Source organism: Pelmatolapia mariae, linkage group LG23 (genome assembly GCF_036321145.2).
Source record: "Pelmatolapia mariae isolate MD_Pm_ZW linkage group LG23, Pm_UMD_F_2, whole genome shotgun sequence".
Lineage (NCBI taxonomy): Eukaryota > Metazoa > Chordata > Actinopteri > Cichliformes > Cichlidae > Pelmatolapia > Pelmatolapia mariae.
Window position 1 is genome coordinate 41,088,936 of NC_086246.1, and position 18,967 is coordinate 41,107,902.

General features: G+C 47.0%; 3 protein-coding genes across 3 annotated transcripts; 2 read left to right on the top strand and 1 right to left on the bottom strand.

Annotated features, from left to right (window-relative positions):
- The first annotated feature begins 2,184 nt into the window (after positions 1-2,184).
- On the top strand, positions 2,185-8,841 carry dbt (dihydrolipoamide branched chain transacylase E2). The gene is made up of 11 exons (XM_063467142.1): positions 2,185-2,248; positions 3,175-3,304; positions 3,521-3,596; positions 4,237-4,418; positions 4,495-4,622; positions 4,707-4,959; positions 5,055-5,221; positions 5,306-5,383; positions 5,469-5,660; positions 5,752-5,823; positions 6,438-8,841. Exons 1-11 carry the CDS (start codon positions 2,201-2,203, stop codon positions 6,603-6,605), a joined length of 1,494 nt encoding a protein of 497 aa, XP_063323212.1. The 5' UTR covers positions 2,185-2,200; the 3' UTR covers positions 6,606-8,841.
- A 165-nt stretch (positions 8,842-9,006) lies between these two features.
- Positions 9,007-12,640, top strand: lrrc39 (leucine rich repeat containing 39). Its single transcript, XM_063466139.1, has 9 exons — positions 9,007-9,180; positions 9,470-9,623; positions 10,288-10,396; positions 10,470-10,626; positions 10,709-10,845; positions 11,073-11,218; positions 11,291-11,443; positions 11,521-11,843; positions 12,536-12,640. Exons 2-8 carry the CDS (start codon positions 9,487-9,489, stop codon positions 11,705-11,707), a joined length of 1,026 nt encoding a protein of 341 aa, XP_063322209.1. The 5' UTR covers positions 9,007-9,180; positions 9,470-9,486; the 3' UTR covers positions 11,708-11,843; positions 12,536-12,640.
- On the bottom strand, positions 11,898-18,669 carry trmt13 (tRNA methyltransferase 13 homolog). The gene is made up of 11 exons (XM_063466131.2): positions 18,535-18,669; positions 16,895-16,947; positions 16,726-16,792; positions 16,555-16,614; positions 15,895-15,964; positions 15,312-15,418; positions 15,017-15,202; positions 14,640-14,712; positions 14,497-14,571; positions 13,841-14,201; positions 11,898-13,113 (listed from the first exon to the last, which is right to left on the bottom strand). Exons 1-11 carry the CDS (start codon positions 18,643-18,645, stop codon positions 12,930-12,932), a joined length of 1,347 nt encoding a protein of 448 aa, XP_063322201.1. The 5' UTR covers positions 18,646-18,669; the 3' UTR covers positions 11,898-12,929.
- Between the last annotated feature and the right edge of the window lie 298 nt (positions 18,670-18,967).

The following is an 18,967-nucleotide window of genomic DNA, read 5'->3' on the forward strand; positions in this document are numbered from 1 at the left end:
TGGTAAAATTTGTCTGCCTCACCCGTTCATTAAGCAACTGATGCTGTGCCTTCTGGAGGATTTTTGTTGCCCGGAAGCCTTTAACTGAAGAGCTCATTTGCAGACTTTTAGGAGTAATCCTGTTTTGTCGGCATCTGAGGCTGAATCTCAGGTGGTTCCTGTAGTCCGTCCAGATTAACACATTCAACTTTTGGAGATTTACTTTCCTGGATGATTGAGAATGCATCAAGACGTTCCTGTTTTATTGTGAAGGTCTGCGTCTTATGTGAGTGTGTTCTATTTACGTTTCCCCTGCTTCGTCAGCTGTGATGTCTTCCAGGTGTGTTCCCCTCCTGTTTCCCATCCCCTGATTCCTGGCATGTGTATTTATAGTGTGTGTTACCTCGTCCTCGTTGCTGGTTCGTCTGTGTTGATTCCCTCGGTCTCCCTGTGTATTTCCCCGGACCTCCCTGCATCTTCGTTTCTGGTTTGTTTTGTAGTTTTGCCCAGTTTAGGTTTTCCTGTTTTATGTCCACCCGCACAGCTGGCTGTTTGTATTTTCTGTTGTCATTAAACTCACGTGCACCTGAGCTGCCGCTTCCTGGTCCTAAATAACTCCCACACGGCTTGCCCCGGCAGACCGTGACAATCTCATAGTGGAGAGAAATTATTTTTTGGAGTGGCACAAAAAATTTGTGTGGCATCAAATTTGATGCAGAACACCTGATTGTTCTGTAAATATTTTGAAATGTTTGTTTAAATAAACACCTTGGCAGCATTTTTAGGTAAACAGCTGCAAAAAAACTTTGTTGTTTGCAAAACTCAGTAACTTTTTTGAAGAAGGAACTATATAATTACTTGCCCAACATTGGTCATTATATGCTGTATTTTGCAGACAGAGAGTTACATGTCTCTCTCCCAGACCAGACTCATACTCATAATACAAGTCAGAGCTTTATAATAAATAAATAAATAAAGTTGTGTTTTCAAACTTGGAGTTCAAGTTATCTTTTACTTCCAGTAGTGTTAACATACTACACAGGTCATGAACAAGATTTATTTAAATTTTCATTGTAAGTAGACTAAAGCAGTTAATTAAAAGTACTCTAACATAAATGTAAATGCTGTAAATTGATTATTTTAATAAACCATGTAACTTGGAAGGATTTGATGCTGGCGTGACCACAGTGCACACGTCTGCTGTTGCACACAGTGGTCCAAGGGACCGCTGTGTGTGTTTGCTCAGACACATGAAAAATTAGGGGGAACATTGATGTTAACTGCATTTTCACTTTTGCTCGGGCCTACTGAGTATGTAGCAGCACTGACTATTCACTGAGAGCGACACAGTGTAGGTCCGCGTTTGTACTTGATGTGTTCATTCACACCCCGAATGTAGTCTGATAGCTTCTAGCCCTGCCAAAACAACTGCTGTGCCTTGGAAGAAGAATAAAAGACTATAATGTATATAATACATTTTTATTTTTAGGAAGATTGTTTTCTGGGGCGTTTCTCGTGGCTTCATAGTGTAGAGTTGACACATTTGTGTCTGCTCCCTGGTTTGAGACCTGGATAAGACAGGAACATCAGCTTACTGGTAAACTAGGTGATAATTACTAATGGCATTTGTCATGTCCCACCTAGTGGGACGACTATACTCATCATTGAACGAGATGAAATTTTAGCTGGTGGTTTTACGCATGAATTCCATCAATGTGACATCAGATCGAAAATGCTGGGTGTAGGTGTTGGGCATGGCGTGATGCGCCGGGGTGCGAGTGCCCTCATAACACTGCTTGCAGCTTTAATTTATTTTGTATTTCTTGACTTTATATTCTGGTATACTCTTTGTATTCTTCTACTATCTGTACCTGAGCTGTGGTAACGCACAAATTTCCCTGCCATGGGATCAATAAAGTCTTAACTTATCTTATCTGGTCAAGTGCACAAACGGCAGCTTGCTGATGTCATGATGCTGACCTGTCTTTAAATAAACAACAAATCATTTTTAATATTAATAATGGATAAAAACTGTGGAACGTCTAAGGCTGTAAAAACCAGAAAAGATTTGATAAATCAATTTGTTGTTCATTAGCTCTCCTGATCGCGGCGCCATCACACCTGTGTGACGTCTGCGAGCCCTGCGGGAAGCAGCAGAAGAAGAGAGGCCGGCGCTGCGCGCTGATTGGCTGCAGAGGGGGGCGTGCGGCGGAGCGCAGAGATGGCGGCGGTGACCAGAGGCTCTCTCGGCGCGTTCAGGCGGCTGCTGGTGAGCAAATACAAGCTTCGTGTTCTCCTCAAAGGCTCTGAAAGTGCTTAATGCTGACCTGCGGCTAATGCTAACGGAGAGTGTGCGCAACGTCACCAAGCTCAGTGCGTTAGCATAGCTAGCCAATGGGCTGGCTGATGCTAACCCTAATGGAATGAGACAGCCTCTAAGCTAGCATGCTGTGGCTAACATCTAACAGCTGCGACTGCTTCCTGACGGTTAGGAGCTGTTTCCTGGTCAGGGTCTGAGCTCAGTAATTTTCAGGGTTTGTCCTGCAGGTGAAACTTGCTTCACCTGCTGCCGCCAAGACAGGTGTTTGTTCCAGACGTCAGGAGCAGATGTGGTTTCAAACGACGGAAACGACGTGATTGACAGGTGGTCCTCCAATGATGGGGATAACTTTCAAAGCGAACTTATTTAGTGAGAAGTGACATGGGAGTGAGACAGCTTCGAGAAATTCAGAGGAAACCTGCAATAAGAAAAAACACCAGAGCAGGGTTTCTGTCAGCGAGTGACAGCCTGTAGGTCATTTCCCATCATCCCCCACTTCCTGAAAGTGTCAAAGTCAAGCTCAGCATTATTTTCAGTGACTAAATCAGTGTAAACGCACTCTGTTTCCTCATTTTCATGCAGATGAGAAACATAGATCTGGTGCCACGGTGTCAGAGGCATGTGTGGTGTTTTTATTGGCTGGCATTTCTTCTCTTTTAGGGTTACATCACCACCTTGTTTAAAAGAATGCCTGTATGCATCTTTATTAGAAGCTGAAGGAGTTTCATGTTCGAGTTTCAGAGTGCTGGTGCTGGTCTGACATTTAGGACCTGAAGGAAGAACCATCAGGCCCTGAATATCAGGGAGCGTGGCTTTGAAGCACCTGTGGGTTGGCTGGTCCAGGTGACCTCTGTTATCTGCTCTTTTCCCATCAGCTGAGTCAGCAGAGCCGCAGATGTTTCCAGCTGCAGAGCTTCAGATGTGACAGGACTCTGCAGCCAATAACCTTCAGGTGTGACAGGAAGCTCCAGGTGTTCAGCTGCAGAGGGCTGCATGTCGCTCTGGGTAAGTCCAGACCAGCAGCACCTGAGTCCTGGCCTCCTCTGATCTCTCTACTATTGCCATGGAGATCTGTATCATGGTGAACTGTTCTGGGTTTTCAGCTGTTTGATGGACTCTGGGAGAATTGAGGCAGATCGCCCATGGTGGTGTACGCTGACCTCCATCAGCAGATTGTTTTGTCCCTCTCTGATAATGTCACTGTTTTGTTTTGTCCGGCAGTGAATCAAGGACCTATCGTGCAGTTCAAACTGTCTGACATCGGTGAGGGAATCATGGAGGTGACCGTCAAGGAGTGGTACGTGACCAAAAAAAAATAAGAGTCCAACCTCTCAAGCACCTGTTTTTATTGTCATGACAAAATTTTGGTATTATTTTGTTTTTAAAATGAAGCAAACCTGAAACCCCAGAGTTTGTAAAAGAACAGACAGGTGAACATATGAAACGATTAGGATGTACCACTTGTAACCTGTGATGAAGGATAGCTTGTTAACTCGGTACTCTCCAGTTTGTTCATGTGAATAGAGAGTCCTCTTCACACACTAAAGTTAAAAATGGAGTTCAACAGGGTTCAGTGCTAGGACCAGTTCTGTTTACATTATACATGCTTCCCTTAGGTAGTATCATCAGAAGGCATAGCATCCATTTTCACTGCTATGCAGATGACACCCAACTTTATCTATCCATTAGGCCAGATAACACACACCAATTAATTAAACTGCAGGAATGTCAGGAAGACCTAAAGCCCTGGATGACCTCTAATTTTCTGAATTCAGATAAAACTGAGGTTATTGTACTTGGGAAGGAAAATCTTAGAAATATGGCCTCCAATAACACTGTGAGGAACCTTGGAGTCATTTTTGACCAAGATATGTCCTCGTGCATATTCTGTTCTTGTCATTTACAAGTGCATAAATAAAACTGGATTCCTCTGGCAGGTACGTAAAGGAAGGAGACAAAGTGTCTCAGTTTGACAGCATCTGTGAGGTTCAGAGCGACAAGGCATCGGTCACCATTACCAGCCGCTACGATGGGGTCATCAAAAAGCTCTACTACGATGTAGATGCCACGGCCTTTGTGGGAAAACCGCTGGTGGATATCGAGACAGAGTCTGGCTCAGGTGAGACATCAGCAGATCTTCGCTCGTCTGCCCGTCCAAGTTCACGGCTGAAAGTCTCACTGCTGTTATTCTTCAGAGGTGATCCAGGAGGAGGACGTGGTAGAGACGCCTGCCATGGCTCGAGAAGAACACACCCACCAGGAGATCAAAGGTCACAAGACACAGGCCACCCCTGCAGTCAGACGCCTCGCCATGGAGAACAATGTAAGTGTGATTCCTATTTGTCCCCATCGGGTTGTCCCAGTCTGTCCCACTGTGTTCCCAGTTGAGGTGTCGCTTTGTCCTCAGATAAAGCTCAGTGAGGTGGTGGGGACTGGCAAAGATGGGCGGATCCTGAAGGAGGACATCCTGAACTTCCTGGCGAAGCAAACAGGAGCCATCTTGCCTCCGACACCTTTCCAGGAGATCCAGACTCCGCCCCCGGCCCCTGCTGCTGCTCCTGCTGCTGCCAAGCCTGTGAGCACTAAGGCGGCTGTGAAACCTCCACCTGCTACTCCTAAACCTGTCTTCACTGGCAAGGACGTGACTGAGCCCCTCAAAGGTCAGAGATTGCTGTCACGCCTAAGTGTCGCGCTGTTCACTGCGAGCCTTGCATGTCATCTCTTTTCTCTGTAAACATTCTGATTGGCTCTTCAGGTTTCCAGAAAGCGATGGTGAAGACGATGACTGTGGCACTGAAGATTCCTCACTTCGGTTACTGTGACGAGGTTGATCTGAGTCGCCTGGTGGCTTTGAGGTCAGAGCTGAAACCTCTCGCCGAGAGTCGTGGCGTCAGACTGAGCTACATGCCCTTCTTCATCAAGGTTGGGGGTTAAGGCGCCATGCACGAGCTGCTGATCGATCCCATGTTTGGTATTGAAGTTAATGCTGTGCTCTCATTGGCTCAGGCTGCCTCCCTCGGTCTCCACCACTTCCCGATCCTCAACGCCTCGGTGGATGAGGACTGCCAGAACATCACCTACAAGGTAAGAGCATGCTCCGAGCCGGCTTTGCTTCCCTGGCTGCTCAGTGGCGTCATTAGTGCTGACGGTGGTGTTTCATGTGATTCAGGCGTCCCACAACATCGGCCTGGCAATGGACACGAGTCAGGGTCTGCTGGTTCCCAACGTGAAGAATGTCCAGCTGCTCAGCGTGTTCGAGATTGCCCTTGAGTTGAACCGCCTACAGGTGCTCGGAGTATCGGGTCAGCTGGGCACTGCCGACCTGATGGGGGGCACTTTCACGTTGTCCAACATTGGATCTGTGAGTCTGACAGCAACAGCAACACAAAAATATCACAACAGTGCTGAGAGAAGCCACACTGACCTCACGCTGCTTGCTGTGTTCGAACCAGATCGGAGGCACGTACGCCAAGCCCGTGATCCTCCCACCTGAGGTCGCCATCGGAGCGCTAGGAAAGATCCAGGTGAGCCGTGGTCAGACCGAACACACAGCACAGACAGACTCAGGTGTGTTTTAGTTTACTATGAGAGGAAAAAGGGTGACTAGCACAAGATATCAAGGATCGCAATAAAGAACAAGAAGATGGTCTAAAGTGTACCTCACCTTGACTCTGATTACCTGTTCTATTTCAATATCTTCAAGAATATAAAACATTTGACCTGGTTTGTAAAATATTAAATATGAATTTATTGGAAATCAGTGTCTTCAGGAGAATGATGTTCTCTGGCCTTTTGGAGGAGGGTTTTGTTCCTCACACTGAAAAATAAACTTAATTTGTTCAGAGGAAGGAAAGCTTACTAAGGTGTGTCTGTGGTTTCTTTGTGAATCACAGCAGGAAGTTAAACCAGACCGTCTGACTATCAGGTGACTGTTCAATCAGCTGGCAGGCTCTGAGCATGCTCAGATACCCACCTGATGTTCCTCTTTCTTCTGTGAAACCACAGGAGGTGGCGGATAGACCATAATTCAGGAGTTTATCCATTCAGCTACACTGTTACCTGCTGCTGAGGATATGGCATTACAGAGCAGCTGTTTGTTTTTTAACACGGCTTGCTGACTTCCTGTCTGTCTGTCCAGGTGCTGCCGAGGTTCGACGCTGCCGGTCAGGTGGTCCGTGCTCACATCATGAAGGTCAGTTGGTCAGCAGATCACCGCATTATCGACGGCGCCACCATGTGTCGCTTCTCCAACCTGTGGAGGGAGTACCTGGAGAACCCGGCCAGCATGGTGCTGGACCTCAAATAAACAGTTTCCCAATCAGCCCCGGGGAGGGCGGGACACCACGCTAACAGACCTCGCTGCTCCGCCTCCTTCTCCTCTCCCTGCCTTCACTTCCTGTTTCTGTTTGAGGCCTTAATACCAACTGTCATTTCCTTGTTGCCTTTAAGCAAGGCACTGTGAGGAGAGGAGAAGGGGTCAGCCTATCAGAGGGCACACACACACAGTGTGAACTGCGGTCATGATTGTGGGTTCTGCAGGTCCAGTCTGGTGGAAATGACCAGAAACAGGAAGTGAGTTCCTGCCGAGTTCCTGTTCCTGCTCTGGAGCCTCAGGAAATAAATCGAGACAATTCGCCCTTTTTTTTTTTTTTTTTTTAAATTAATGCAGTCTACAGTGTTTTAATGCATTAAAATCACAGACTGTATATAAAAGATGGCTACCATGCTATCACCCAGTGGTTAGTGACACCTTAAATTGGGTTTTTAACGATCACCATCATTCACATGAAGCCCCGCCCTATATCCTTACCTGCTTCCTGCTCCTTTGCTACTCTAATTAGACCATCTCCTCCGAAATTAACTTCCTGTTTTCTTCACCAAAACACACCAGGACCGTGAGCTGAGAGATCATACTCTCATAGACCTGCTGCATGTTAGAGAGAATACAGGTTTGAATTCTCTGTCCATCTTTTATATACAGTCAGACGCTGCAGAGCAGTTGTTGTCAGGTGTCCAGGTGAGATGCTCAAGTCTGAGATGAGCTGGAAGATGAGACATGCTCCTGTAGCTGCACAGTGAGCGTGTCAGATGGTTTCACTCAGAGTCAAGACCAGATTTCAAAAAAACTCTTGTGATCGTGATGTCATCCACGGAATATCACCTGCAGACACCTGATGTCCTGTCACTGTAATATAATAATATTTATTTTCACTCTGTCTAAATTTCCTCTGCCGAGGCCCAGTTTTAACACGGGCTGTTCCATCTTGCCCACACGAAGCCCGACCCACCGGGTTCAGGTTAAACCTGCAGACTGCGTCCGCACGTATGTTTACCCTCGGAGGAGGTGACTCGATGGTTTGTAGCTGCCCTGAAACTAAAATCCTGAGCATTAAACTCCACATATTCATGTATTGTGAAGTCATGTGACCAACCGTGATCAAAGCAAATGTTGCTGGATCGGATCGTGCTCGTGTCAGTCGGAACAGACAGACGAACTCCTTGCTGTTCTCAATCCGTGGATCCAGGTAGTCATTATTTTTCACATGAACGCAGTTTGAAACAAATGCAGGCCCTGTCGTTCGGATGGTGATGGCGGTTTTCTCTGCTGCTGAGCAATCCGTGGTGTGCTCACATCATCGTGGCAGTTTGTGAGCAGTGCCATGGTGTTTATAGTTTGTTTTGTCAATCTGTTCCTGTTTCATCTTAAAATCCTCCTCACAGTCCCGCTCATGAGCCTTGACCACGTTTGAATTGTGACCAGTGCAGGAAACTGTTGGTATCATGCAAGCGCACAAATGGGAATGACAGTTTTTAGCAGTGGGGGGGGGGAGAGCTGCTGCTGTGAAGCTCTTCCTGTTGACCTGACTCCGTTATTTTTGCTCGTCGTATTTATTAGTGACTGTTACTGCAGACCGCACTGAGAGTCTGCCAGCTGTTAAACTCCATCTTCTCAGCATCTGGAGCTTGGACACAGCCGATAATCTGAGATTAGAGCTGAAATTCAGGATTAAGGTTAGTTTTAAATGTAAATGGTGTTATGTGGGATTTTCTTTGCCCTCCCCCTGCACAGCTTCACACTGCACTGGATCTTTTATTTTAAAAGTTCTTTGTGCTTTCAAAAATAGTAAGAATTTCTTTTGTTATATCAGCTTTATAAGGTTGAATTAGGTTAAATTCTCTCGGTAACGCCAGTCCGGACCTTCATTATGTGTCTCGGGCAGAAGCACACCGACTCTGGACGTCAGAGCAGGAAGCTGGTCTCAGTTAAACCTCTGTTATAAACCGATAACTATAGCTGAGGTGATGGAGCCATGATGTAGCGCTGCAGAGCTGTAGGTCGGTCCTCCTGGACTTCCTCGCTGTCCTGGTGGCTGCTGGGTAAAGAGCACGGTGTCGGGTTATGTTGGTGTCACGTCGTCTTCTTTTTGTTTGCGTCGTCGGTTTTAGCGACAGATGAAATGTAAACGTGTAAAAAGTGTTTTGTATGTTTGGGAGTTGGTCGGGTTTAAAATGTGTGAAACTGAATAAAACCTCTGAATAAAGCTGAACACGACTCGCTCTGTGTGTGTGTGTGTGTGTGTGTGAAAGAGTGTGTGAATATGTAAGAGTGAGTGTAAGCCTATGTTTGGGGGTGGGGTTACCCTCAGTAACCTGCAGCTCTGGTCCCGATCAGCTGATGGTATTTTTAGTGTGGGTCTGTCCTCAGCTGCAGTAACAGCTGGTCATATGACTGCATGTCTGTAATGTGTCAGGTGATGTGTCGCCTGAAGGCTATAATTATCGAGGAGAGCCCAGGTCAGATTTCAGCAGAAAGGACACAGCATGGAGGAGAGCTGCAGCTCGGCCACAAGGTGACGAATAATATCCGTGTACTTCAACAGGTAATACTTCATATATTGCTACAGTACTAATACTGTTGTTGTACTGGTACTGCTCCTACTGCAGGACTGAAACAGAGACGTTTCAGTAGCTGGAAACTGTCTCTGGTTGTTTTTGATGTTTGTGCAGAGTGAATTTGTTGGGTTTTTAATTAATGGTCAGTAAATTGATCTGAAACATGATTTCTGCTGGAGATCAACAATCAGTGTCACAAGATGGTCAGCGTGGGGATGGGGCTACAGCTCAGATAGGTTATCCTACATGTCCACCTGTGTGCTGTAACATCACAAGGCTGACAGGAAGTGGTGATGATGGTGGGCGTGGTGGTAGCATGCAGCTCGGTGAGCTCCATCAAAGCACTGTGGGAGACCAGGATCAGGAGGAGGAGGGAGGAGCATGAGGAGGAGCACAAGAGGAGGACCACGAGGGGCGGGGCCACAGGAAGGTCAGACCACACCCAGTCACTTGAGCACACTTTCTATTGGTATACAGTGCTGGTCAAAGTGGGGATCTGCAAAAAACGCTCTATGAACCTTATAAAAATTACCCATAATCCTTTGAACTGGTTCATATTCAATGTTGGGACCTCTAGTCCCACCTACTTCCTGTTTCTCTCGCAGTGTTTCTACCATAGAGTAAATGAAAATTTGGTGAACCTGAAAAAAGATGAGTTCGTTTCAGAGGGGGGATGAACCCAGTGGTTATGTCCATCTCTTACATACAGTCTATGGTCTGGCTGAAAGCAGCCATGTTGAATCTTTGCATCAGTCAAACTGTATCAGGACAGAATGTTTCAGCCAGTCAAGGAGAAGACATCTGAAATTATTTAAAACAAAAAAGTGTAAAAATAAAGTCATAAATCAAATCAAAATCAAATCACTTTTATTGTCACGTCACATGTGCAGGTACACTGGTACAGTACATGTGAGTGAAATTCTTGTGTGCGAGCTTCACAAGCAACAGAGTTGTGCAGATCAAACACATTAAAGAGAAAAACATGAGAAAATAAAACTAAACAAAACGAAATAATAAAGTTTGGAAAAAAGGTAACTGAAGTGATGTCCCAAGTCAGACCGAAGAGGTTTCATCACTTGGTGATTTTGGTCCAGACTTGGAGTCGGGCTTTGGGAAGACCGGGCGGCGCTGGCCCGGCTAAAGCAGAAGCTGGAGACTGAGGACGGCCGGCTGGTCCTCCGGATCGAGCAGGAGGAGTGGAAGGTAACGCCCCCTCGCAGGAAGCACACTAAACTGTCACTTCAGTGCATTTTGAGCTCGCTGCTCTGGTTTCCAGGTTCTGCCAGGCTGCCTGATCCAGCTCAGTCAGGTCCAGGAGTGGCAGATCCACCGGACCGGACTATTGAAGATCCCTCACTTCATCTCCAGCTTCCAGAACCTTCTGGTGCTCGATCTATCCCGGAACGGAGTCGCTGAGATCCCCAAACAGATCGGTGAGCTCACCTCGATTTAATCTGCCTGTGAGCCACGTTTTCTGATTTTGTGTGCTGTGACCTCACCTGGTTTTGGTCTCAGGAAAGCTGACTCGGCTCAGAGAGCTGCTGCTGAGCTACAACAGAATCCCGTTTGTCCCGGCAGAGCTGAGCGGGTGTGAGAGCCTGGAGAGGCTGGAGCTGGCAATGAACCGGGACCTAAATGAGCTACCGGACCAGGTGAGTGCCTGAACCGTCTGCACACTTGGACCCGGCTGTACCAGGGGTGTTTATGAGCTGACTCCTGTCTTCAGCTGTTAGAGGAAGCAGGAAGTGATTTAGGAGAGCAAAGAACCCAGCAGACAGCTTCTCCTGAACCAACACTGCCTCGTTACCGTACACCTGAAAGGTAAGGCCTGGTTCTGGTCCAGTCTGAGCTCAGGTGTGCTTCTCTCTCTGACCTTCAGCTCGGGACGCTGTCGCGGCTGCAGCATGTTGATCTTTCCATGAACGACTTCAGCTGCCTGCCTGCTTGCCTGCTCGCCCTGCCGGCGCTCGAGTGGCTCGACATGGGAGGAAACCGCCTGCATCACTTACCTGAAGACATACACAGGTAGGAGCTGGGACATGGCCTAAGCTCCACCCCCTTTCTGTCAACAGCCAGTGATTATGTGTTTGTCCTCAGGATGGAGGTGCTACACACTCTGTGGCTGCAGAGGAACGAGCTGGAGAAGCTTCCGGAGAACATCGCCAGAATGAGGAGCCTGGACACGCTGGTGCTCAGCAGCAACAGGCTGAGAGACATCCCACCGCTCATGGAGGGCATGTCCAACCTCAGGTGAGTCCGGCCATCCTCACGCACCTGCCCCCCGTCTGTCTGGCCTCACTCACTTCTTCTTCACTTCCTCGGAGCAGGTTTGTGAACTTCCGGGATAACCCCCTGACTCTAGACGTGACGCTGCCGAGCAGGAAGGCGGTGGCTGAGGATGAAGAGGAGGAAGATGACAGGGAGATGTTCGGGAAAGAGTTCATGCTCATGTACATCCAGGAGGCCCGAAAGAGAGCATACGCCGTGCTCAACATGCACTGCGTCAACCGTTAGTACTGAGCATGCTCACTGACCTGCGTGCGCTAACAGGCTAACCTGTGTGTGTGCGCCAAGCATCTCATGGGGGCAGTGACCCTCAACGATGTCAACAAACAGGAAGCTAAACCCCGACTGACCCCTCTGACCTCAGGTTATTAAAGAGTGATGTCAACAATAACCACTGCGTTGTTCCTGCCATTCGGCACCATTTCAGGGTGATAACGTGGAAAAAAGTGACACTTCAGCATTTCACGTGAACGACAGAAAATGTCAGTTCATTTTGAATTTAAAATAATTAACATTTAGTTTTTAATAGTTTCATTGCTGCTTGACATGTTTAGAATATAAAGAATGTTTCAGAGATTACAGCGCACATCTCATGCTTTCATTAAAACTATGCATAACCTGCCTTTTACTGTGAGAAAAAATAACAAGCAGGACGTTTCATGCTTAAATCAGCACTTGGTGTGGTCTTCACACCTCAACATGTTTACACTGTAATTGAGGGAAACTGTCCCAGAGGACCAATCAGGGGACACCTTCAGAGGGATCTCCATAACAATTCAGGGACACGACACAAAGACTTTAATCATTAAGTGTTTTCATACAAAAATGTGGTGTAGAATATTCTAAGTTGGGCTTGTCTGGATTTCTAGAACTCAGATCACTGACTCACTTTAGGCCAAAACTAATGGAGGCATTCAGAATATTTGGCCCGTGTTTATATCAAACCCTCATTTCTGTCTTTGGGGCTGAAATGGCACCGTATACGAGGAACAACCCGACATCATTTGAACGTTTTGTTGGTTTCAGCTGACACGATTTTCTCTTTGAATGTTTCAGAGTCCGATGGTGAGTCCAATGACGAGTCCTCAGCATGAAATACGGCACCATGTCTTTTTTCTTCTTCTGAGCTTCTCCCTCGTAAAGACACTTCCACAAAGCCACACTTGTGTTTTTATTTTGAAAGACTTTGGGTGGACGAGCAGGACGAGTCAGACTCCAGAAGTTTGTCCAGCTATGGAAAAATCCACGATTGTGCCATGTGACAGGCAGATTTTAGTGAGCATGCTCAGAGCGCCGCTTGTTGAAAGACTGCAAACGTTTTATGTACATGTGGAAAAAAATGCTTTAATACAAACAGAAAACACCTGAGGATGTTCAGTCTGACTTCCTGTAACTTAAAACTCAAAATTGAAGCTTACAATCAAACAGCAATGAACTGATAATCAACCAATCAGGAGGAGTGGGGGGTGAAGGGTACGGCAGTCAGCAGGACGTTCTCCAGCGTGACATCACTGCTGATGTAACGAGTCAGTTTGCTGCTGAATCCTTTCATCTGCAGGAAGTGACACCTGCCGTGGTCGATCAGCTGTTTGCATAGACGGCCGAGCTGCTCACGTTCAGAAGCTGACAGAAACCTGTCACGCACACACACATAGACACACACACACATAGTGTGTTAGTTCAGTGTAAACATGCAGACAGTCCTGATTATTATACAGTAGGAACATTAAACTCTAGCCCCTCCTTTTCTTCCTGTAGCCCCGCCATCTTGTCCTATAGCCCCTCCTTCTCTTCCTGTAGACCCTCCTGCTCTGGAGCTTGATTTTCGTGTTCATCACTTGTGCACTGATGAGATCAGAGTATGTGCAGTGTCAGTCCCTCTCCGTGTTTAGCCTGTGTGACACGCTGGCATCAGCTCGTCACAGACCACCTTACACTGAATAGAGCTAATAAATATTTAGAAAAAGGATTTCCAGCTGCTTCATGAATCTATGGATCACATGTGTGAGCTGAAATAAAGCCACTCTCCTGTCCTTCACTTTGTCTCTGCAGCTGATTCTGAACATAAAACACTGACATGCTGCTGACTTGTGCTGATTGGTTGGTTAAACCTCCTTAAAGCCCAGCACAAGCCGCTGGATGTGGTGTTTGAAGGTGCTGATGTGAATCAGTAAAGAAGGATTATTCTTAACTGTGGATCATGCAAAGCTGCTCTAAAATAAAACCAGAGGAACGAAGACTTCTTCAAATCTTCATTGAGTAAATCTGATTTTTTTTTCTGAACTACAGAAACTTTATATTTCGAGCTGGGTCCATACAACCATCGGTGACAGGTTTCAGGGTCAGAGGTCAAATATTTACCCATTCACAGCGTCCGTCTCTTCTGCTGGTTCGTGCTCTTCGCCATCTCCTCTCTGATTGGTCGGTCTGAGTCCACACGTGGCCCAGCTGGACATCCGACAGAAAGCAGAGAACTCCCGCACTCCGAGTCCTCTCTGCAGAAAGAACTGCTGCCCGACGTAGTGACGCCAATCACAGCGATGGTGGCAGCACAGTGCCACTGTCAGGCCCAGCACTGGGCCAGGACCACAGCCTGTTGGTGCTGATCCAAGACCCCCTCCTGACCTTGGCTCAGATGGTTCTGATGGTCTGAGGCGTTTATGGGGCGGTTCTTCTTCCTCCGACTGTCCTGCAGTTTCCAGCAAACAGCGCAGAGCCAGATCTGAGAACGGAACCAGAATATGATGAGACTAGACAAGTACTACAGAAATGCTAGTTTCCAGGTGGATGTTGGTGTACTTCAGCTGAAGTTTTGAGAAAAACATAAACTGAGCTCCAGGTTTTGCCCTGCCAGGTAAAACCAAACCCATCATGCTTCAGCACAGGTGGAGGTGTACCGCCATCAGAGAGCAGGATGGAGCTTGCAGGAACCAGCGTAGAGCAGCAGTTACTGCGGAATTATGAGCCGGATGTTGCTTACCACCAATCAGAGCTGACAGTTTTTTGGCTGTTCTCACCTGTCGCCGCTCCACACAGGTGTTTACCAACTCCGACCAGAGGCAGTTTCTTCTCGCAGAGCAGAGGGACTTTACCTGAAAGCATCACAGAAACAGGTCAGGAGAGGTCAGAGCACCACAGTGTCCAGATGTTCCTGTCTTACTCAGATCCAGATGCTGAATGTCCACCTGCAGCCTCTCAAACTGAACTCCAGCATCCTGATGTTTCCCGTCCACCTGCAACAGAACGCACCTGTTTCACCTATCAATCAATCAAACTGATCAACTGCTCTTGGTCTTAATCACAGTCTGTACATAAAAGATGGACTTGACACGGTGATGTCACCATCAGTGTGTGAGGTGTGAATCAGAGGAACACCGACATGCGACAGCGACGCTTCCACTTTTAATTTCAAAGCCAGAAATGAAAATATGGAAAGCAGCAGGTGAGCAGGCGGGGTTCTGAAGGTACTTGGGTTGTCTGGGTTTTGGGTTTGGGTTTGAGTTTAGGGTGAAGTGGATTTCAGAATCAGGGCTGTACCTTGAACCGGGTGCTGCAGCGCTCCACCAGCAGCAGCTGCAGGTCTTCACAGGTCTTCAGATGCTCGCAAGTCTTCAGGGCCTCGTGGATCCAGTGGGACAGCTTCCCTCGACCCGCTCCAAACTCCACAAAGCACCGCCCCCTTCCCAGCAGCCCCAGCTCCTCCAGGTGACCTAAGATGGAAGACTGAGCACACCCGGCAGGTCAGACGGAGATTAGTTTTACTTCTCAGTTTAATTCTTCACCATGGAAATGAGATGAATACACAGACTAATGGTGCTGTCACCTAGTCTACCTGCTGCTTCAGGTGTTTGTGGGCGGAGTCTCCATTCTTTGGGTTGTGGAGTTCGTCGTGGAGGGCGGGGTGAGACTGGACGCTGTCCTCCAGGTCGCACTGCAGTCCTACAACAACAGCAGGGACACCAGGAGAACATCCGCTGATTTACAAAATGTCCAAAAACTTTAAGAGTCACACTTAACCCCAACCCAAATTAAACCCGAACTAAACATGACCTGAACTGAAACTAAACCAAAGCTAAACCTGACCTGAACCAAAACTAAAACTGACCTAAATTCAAACTAAACCTTAACCTGAAACTAAACCGAAATGAGACCTAACCCCAAATAAATCAAAACTAAAGCTGATCTGAACCCAAATTAAAGCTGACTTAACCCTGACCTACGCAAAAACTAAAACCAACCCTGATCTAAACTTAATTTACACCCAGTTATAAACTGAATCTAATCCCAATCCTAACCTACTCAGTGAAAAGACTGTCAGTTTTGTGATGTTTTGTGTCACATCAGCCAAACTGAAGCAGTCGTGTGAGATTGCGAGTACTTCAGCCATCACTGATCACCGGATCTCAGTAGCTCACCTTTGAACGCTGTCTTCAGTTTATCCACCAGAGTTTCCAACTCAGTCCTGCTGAGCTCAGACAGACTCACCTGAAACACATCACCATTATGATGTCACTATCATGATGTCACCATCACTGTCATCATTGTCTTGATCTCATGATCATGTATGGTTATTAAAGTATTTACTGTGCTGGTTTGTGTGTAATGAAGAAGTGTGTGATTGTGTGTGTAGACGCTGCTGTCCATCCTCGGTGCTTCCTCTGCTGTGAAACAAACTGTTTCCTGACAGTGATGTCACCATCACTGTCATCATTGTCTTGATCTCATGATCATGTATGGTTATTAAAGTATTTACTGTGCTGGTTTGTGTGTAATGAAGAAGTGTGTGATTGTGTGTGTAGACGCTGCTGTCCATCCTCGGTGCTTCCTCTGCTGTGAAACAAACTGTTTCCTGACAGTGTGCGTGTGTGTGAATGAGCTCCTGTTGGTGTTTAGACATCAGTGAATGTCTGCCTGGATGAGGCACTGTGAATCAAAGTGTCTGCAGATCTTTTACTTTACCAGTTCTTCTTTGATCAATCAGCATTGGACCACAAAACACCAGCGTAAAACCACGAATCAGCTTTCTGTAAGCTGAGACTCCGTGTTAAATAGCCACGGGGCAGGTGAGTCGTTACCTCTCGAAGCGTCTCATCTCCATCAGCTGATCCAGCGTTGATGTTTTCGACAAAGTAAACCTGCAGGAGATCAAACGTTCATCTCTGTGGAAACACTTGGATAAACACGCAGACACCGACCACCGCTCCTTAATCAATCGCTGATCAACTGATGGATCAATAGCGTCTCACCGGTTTGGCTTTCTCTCTGGAGTTGCATTTCTTCAAGTGTTTCTGAAGTTTGTCTTCACTCACAGTGCTGAAACACATAAACAAGCAGAGTAGGATCAATAGCTACCAGTGATCAGCTTCCTGTCAGCCGATCAATGACCTGATTGATGACTGATGTGTTGTCACTCACTGTTTGGGGTCCAGAGGACAGACGATCCTCCTGCTGCCACCCCTGTCCTCCTCCTGGAAACAGGAAACACATCACAGGCTCATGACATCACAGCTGATCGACATCATTGATCTTCTCAAACTCGCTGAGTCTGCCTGCTCAGATGTGAGCTCAGACTGCCCCACTGATTTCTGAAATCTGGACGAACTCGTCATCGCTTCATGTATGCTCGAAGCTTTCCATGGTGAGTTTTTTTCAGGACGTTGTCCGGTGTACATGGCAAGTTCGGATCTGGAAAAATTCAGGAAAAATGACGACTTCTTCTTCATCACTTCTATTCTTACAGGATGGGATCAAAGTCTTCTCCGTGGCATCGACCATTGTATTCTAGTACGGTGGCAAGCCCAGTGCCAAATCCCCACAAAGACATCTGCAGCAGTGAGTCCAGAGCGCAGACTGACCCATGCTGTTAAACCTCAGACAGAACCCCATTACCTCACAATCACGAGCACTGAGCCTGCAAATAAATTAATGCATCAGATTTCTTCATACAGCTTCAAATGTTCCAACTCTAGCAGCTACAAACGGCTCACCTGCACTGAGCCACTGCAGACTCTTCAGGCATAACCTTGTGATCGTCATCATGCCATTGCAAGCTATATGATTCCTATGGTATGTCCACATGTGTGTCGTATACACAGGTGTACAGTATAGTCTGAATAAAGAGATCTTCATTCTGTGTGTGCATGCATTACATTAATGTAGTGCACACGTCATCATGATCTGTGGTTTGATCTGTAATAAGATATCCGACTTCATTCCAGACAGTGAGATATTAAGACTATATTGTAATCACTCCCCCATCCAAATCCTTGAATTCAGGTGTTCCATCACTTCCATGTCCACGGGTGTATAAAATCAGCATCTGGGCATGCAGACCGCTTCTATACACATTTGTAAAGAATGGCTCGCTCTCGGGAGCTGAGTGAGCTCCAGCATCGTGCTGTGATAGGACGCTAGAAGTGTCCTTGCGATATCCACAGCCAGCTGTCAGTGGGATTATAACCAAGTGGAAACGACTGGGAATGACACCAACCCAGCCATGAAGTGGTCGGCCATGCAAATCACAGACTGGGCTCAGAGGATGCTGAGGATCATGGTGCACAGACTTTCTGCAGAGTCAACCTTTACAGACGTCCAAACTTCACATGGCCTATAGATTATCTTAAGAACAATGCGTGGAATGGGTTTCCATGGCAAGCAGCTGCATCCAAGCCTTACATCACCAAACTAATAGCAAAGCACATGCCACTGGACTCTAGAGCCGTGGAGACGTGTTCTCTGGAGTGACCAATCACGCGTCTCCGATGGATGAGTCTAGGTTTGTGGTTGCCAGGACAACGGTACTTCTCTGACTTCACTGTGCCAAGCGTAAAGTTTGGTGGAGGGGGGATTATAGTGTGGGGTGTTTTCCAGGAGTCGGGCTCCACCCCTTAGTTCCAGTGAAAGAAACTCATCATGCTTCAGCAGACCGACACACTTTGGACACTTTCATCTTCGCGACTTTGTGGGCATACTTTGGGGATGGCCCCTTCTTGTTCCTGACCGGTCCACCTGGAGCTAGATCACACCTGAGCAAGTGACTGTATCCGTGAACTCACCATGGTCGCGTGCTCCCCGCAGTACTTCCTGCCTTTTCCCGCCACCATCTTACAGAAACGCTTCTTCTTCTGCACGAAGAAACAGCAGCGGCCGGGCTCCGGGGCCGCCATGTTGTAGGACACGAAAGCAGCTGCCTTCAGGAGCCCGATGGAGTGTGGGAAATACCACCGAAGAAGGAACACCACATGGTTTACTGCGTAAAAACATGACGGCTGTCTAATGGATGGTATTTTTATAAATCACTGAAATGATTTTACTGTAGTTTTACCTGTATGGTTCTCGATCCCGTTTGTGTTTCTCAGCGTCAACTTAAAGAACAACTTAAAATTACCAATCTGATGATCCAGCTCTTAAGGTTTTTTCACTAAAGTCGAAAGTTAATTTTAATCCGCAGAAACGTGTCCTTATACTTTAAGAATTTACTTTTTCTGA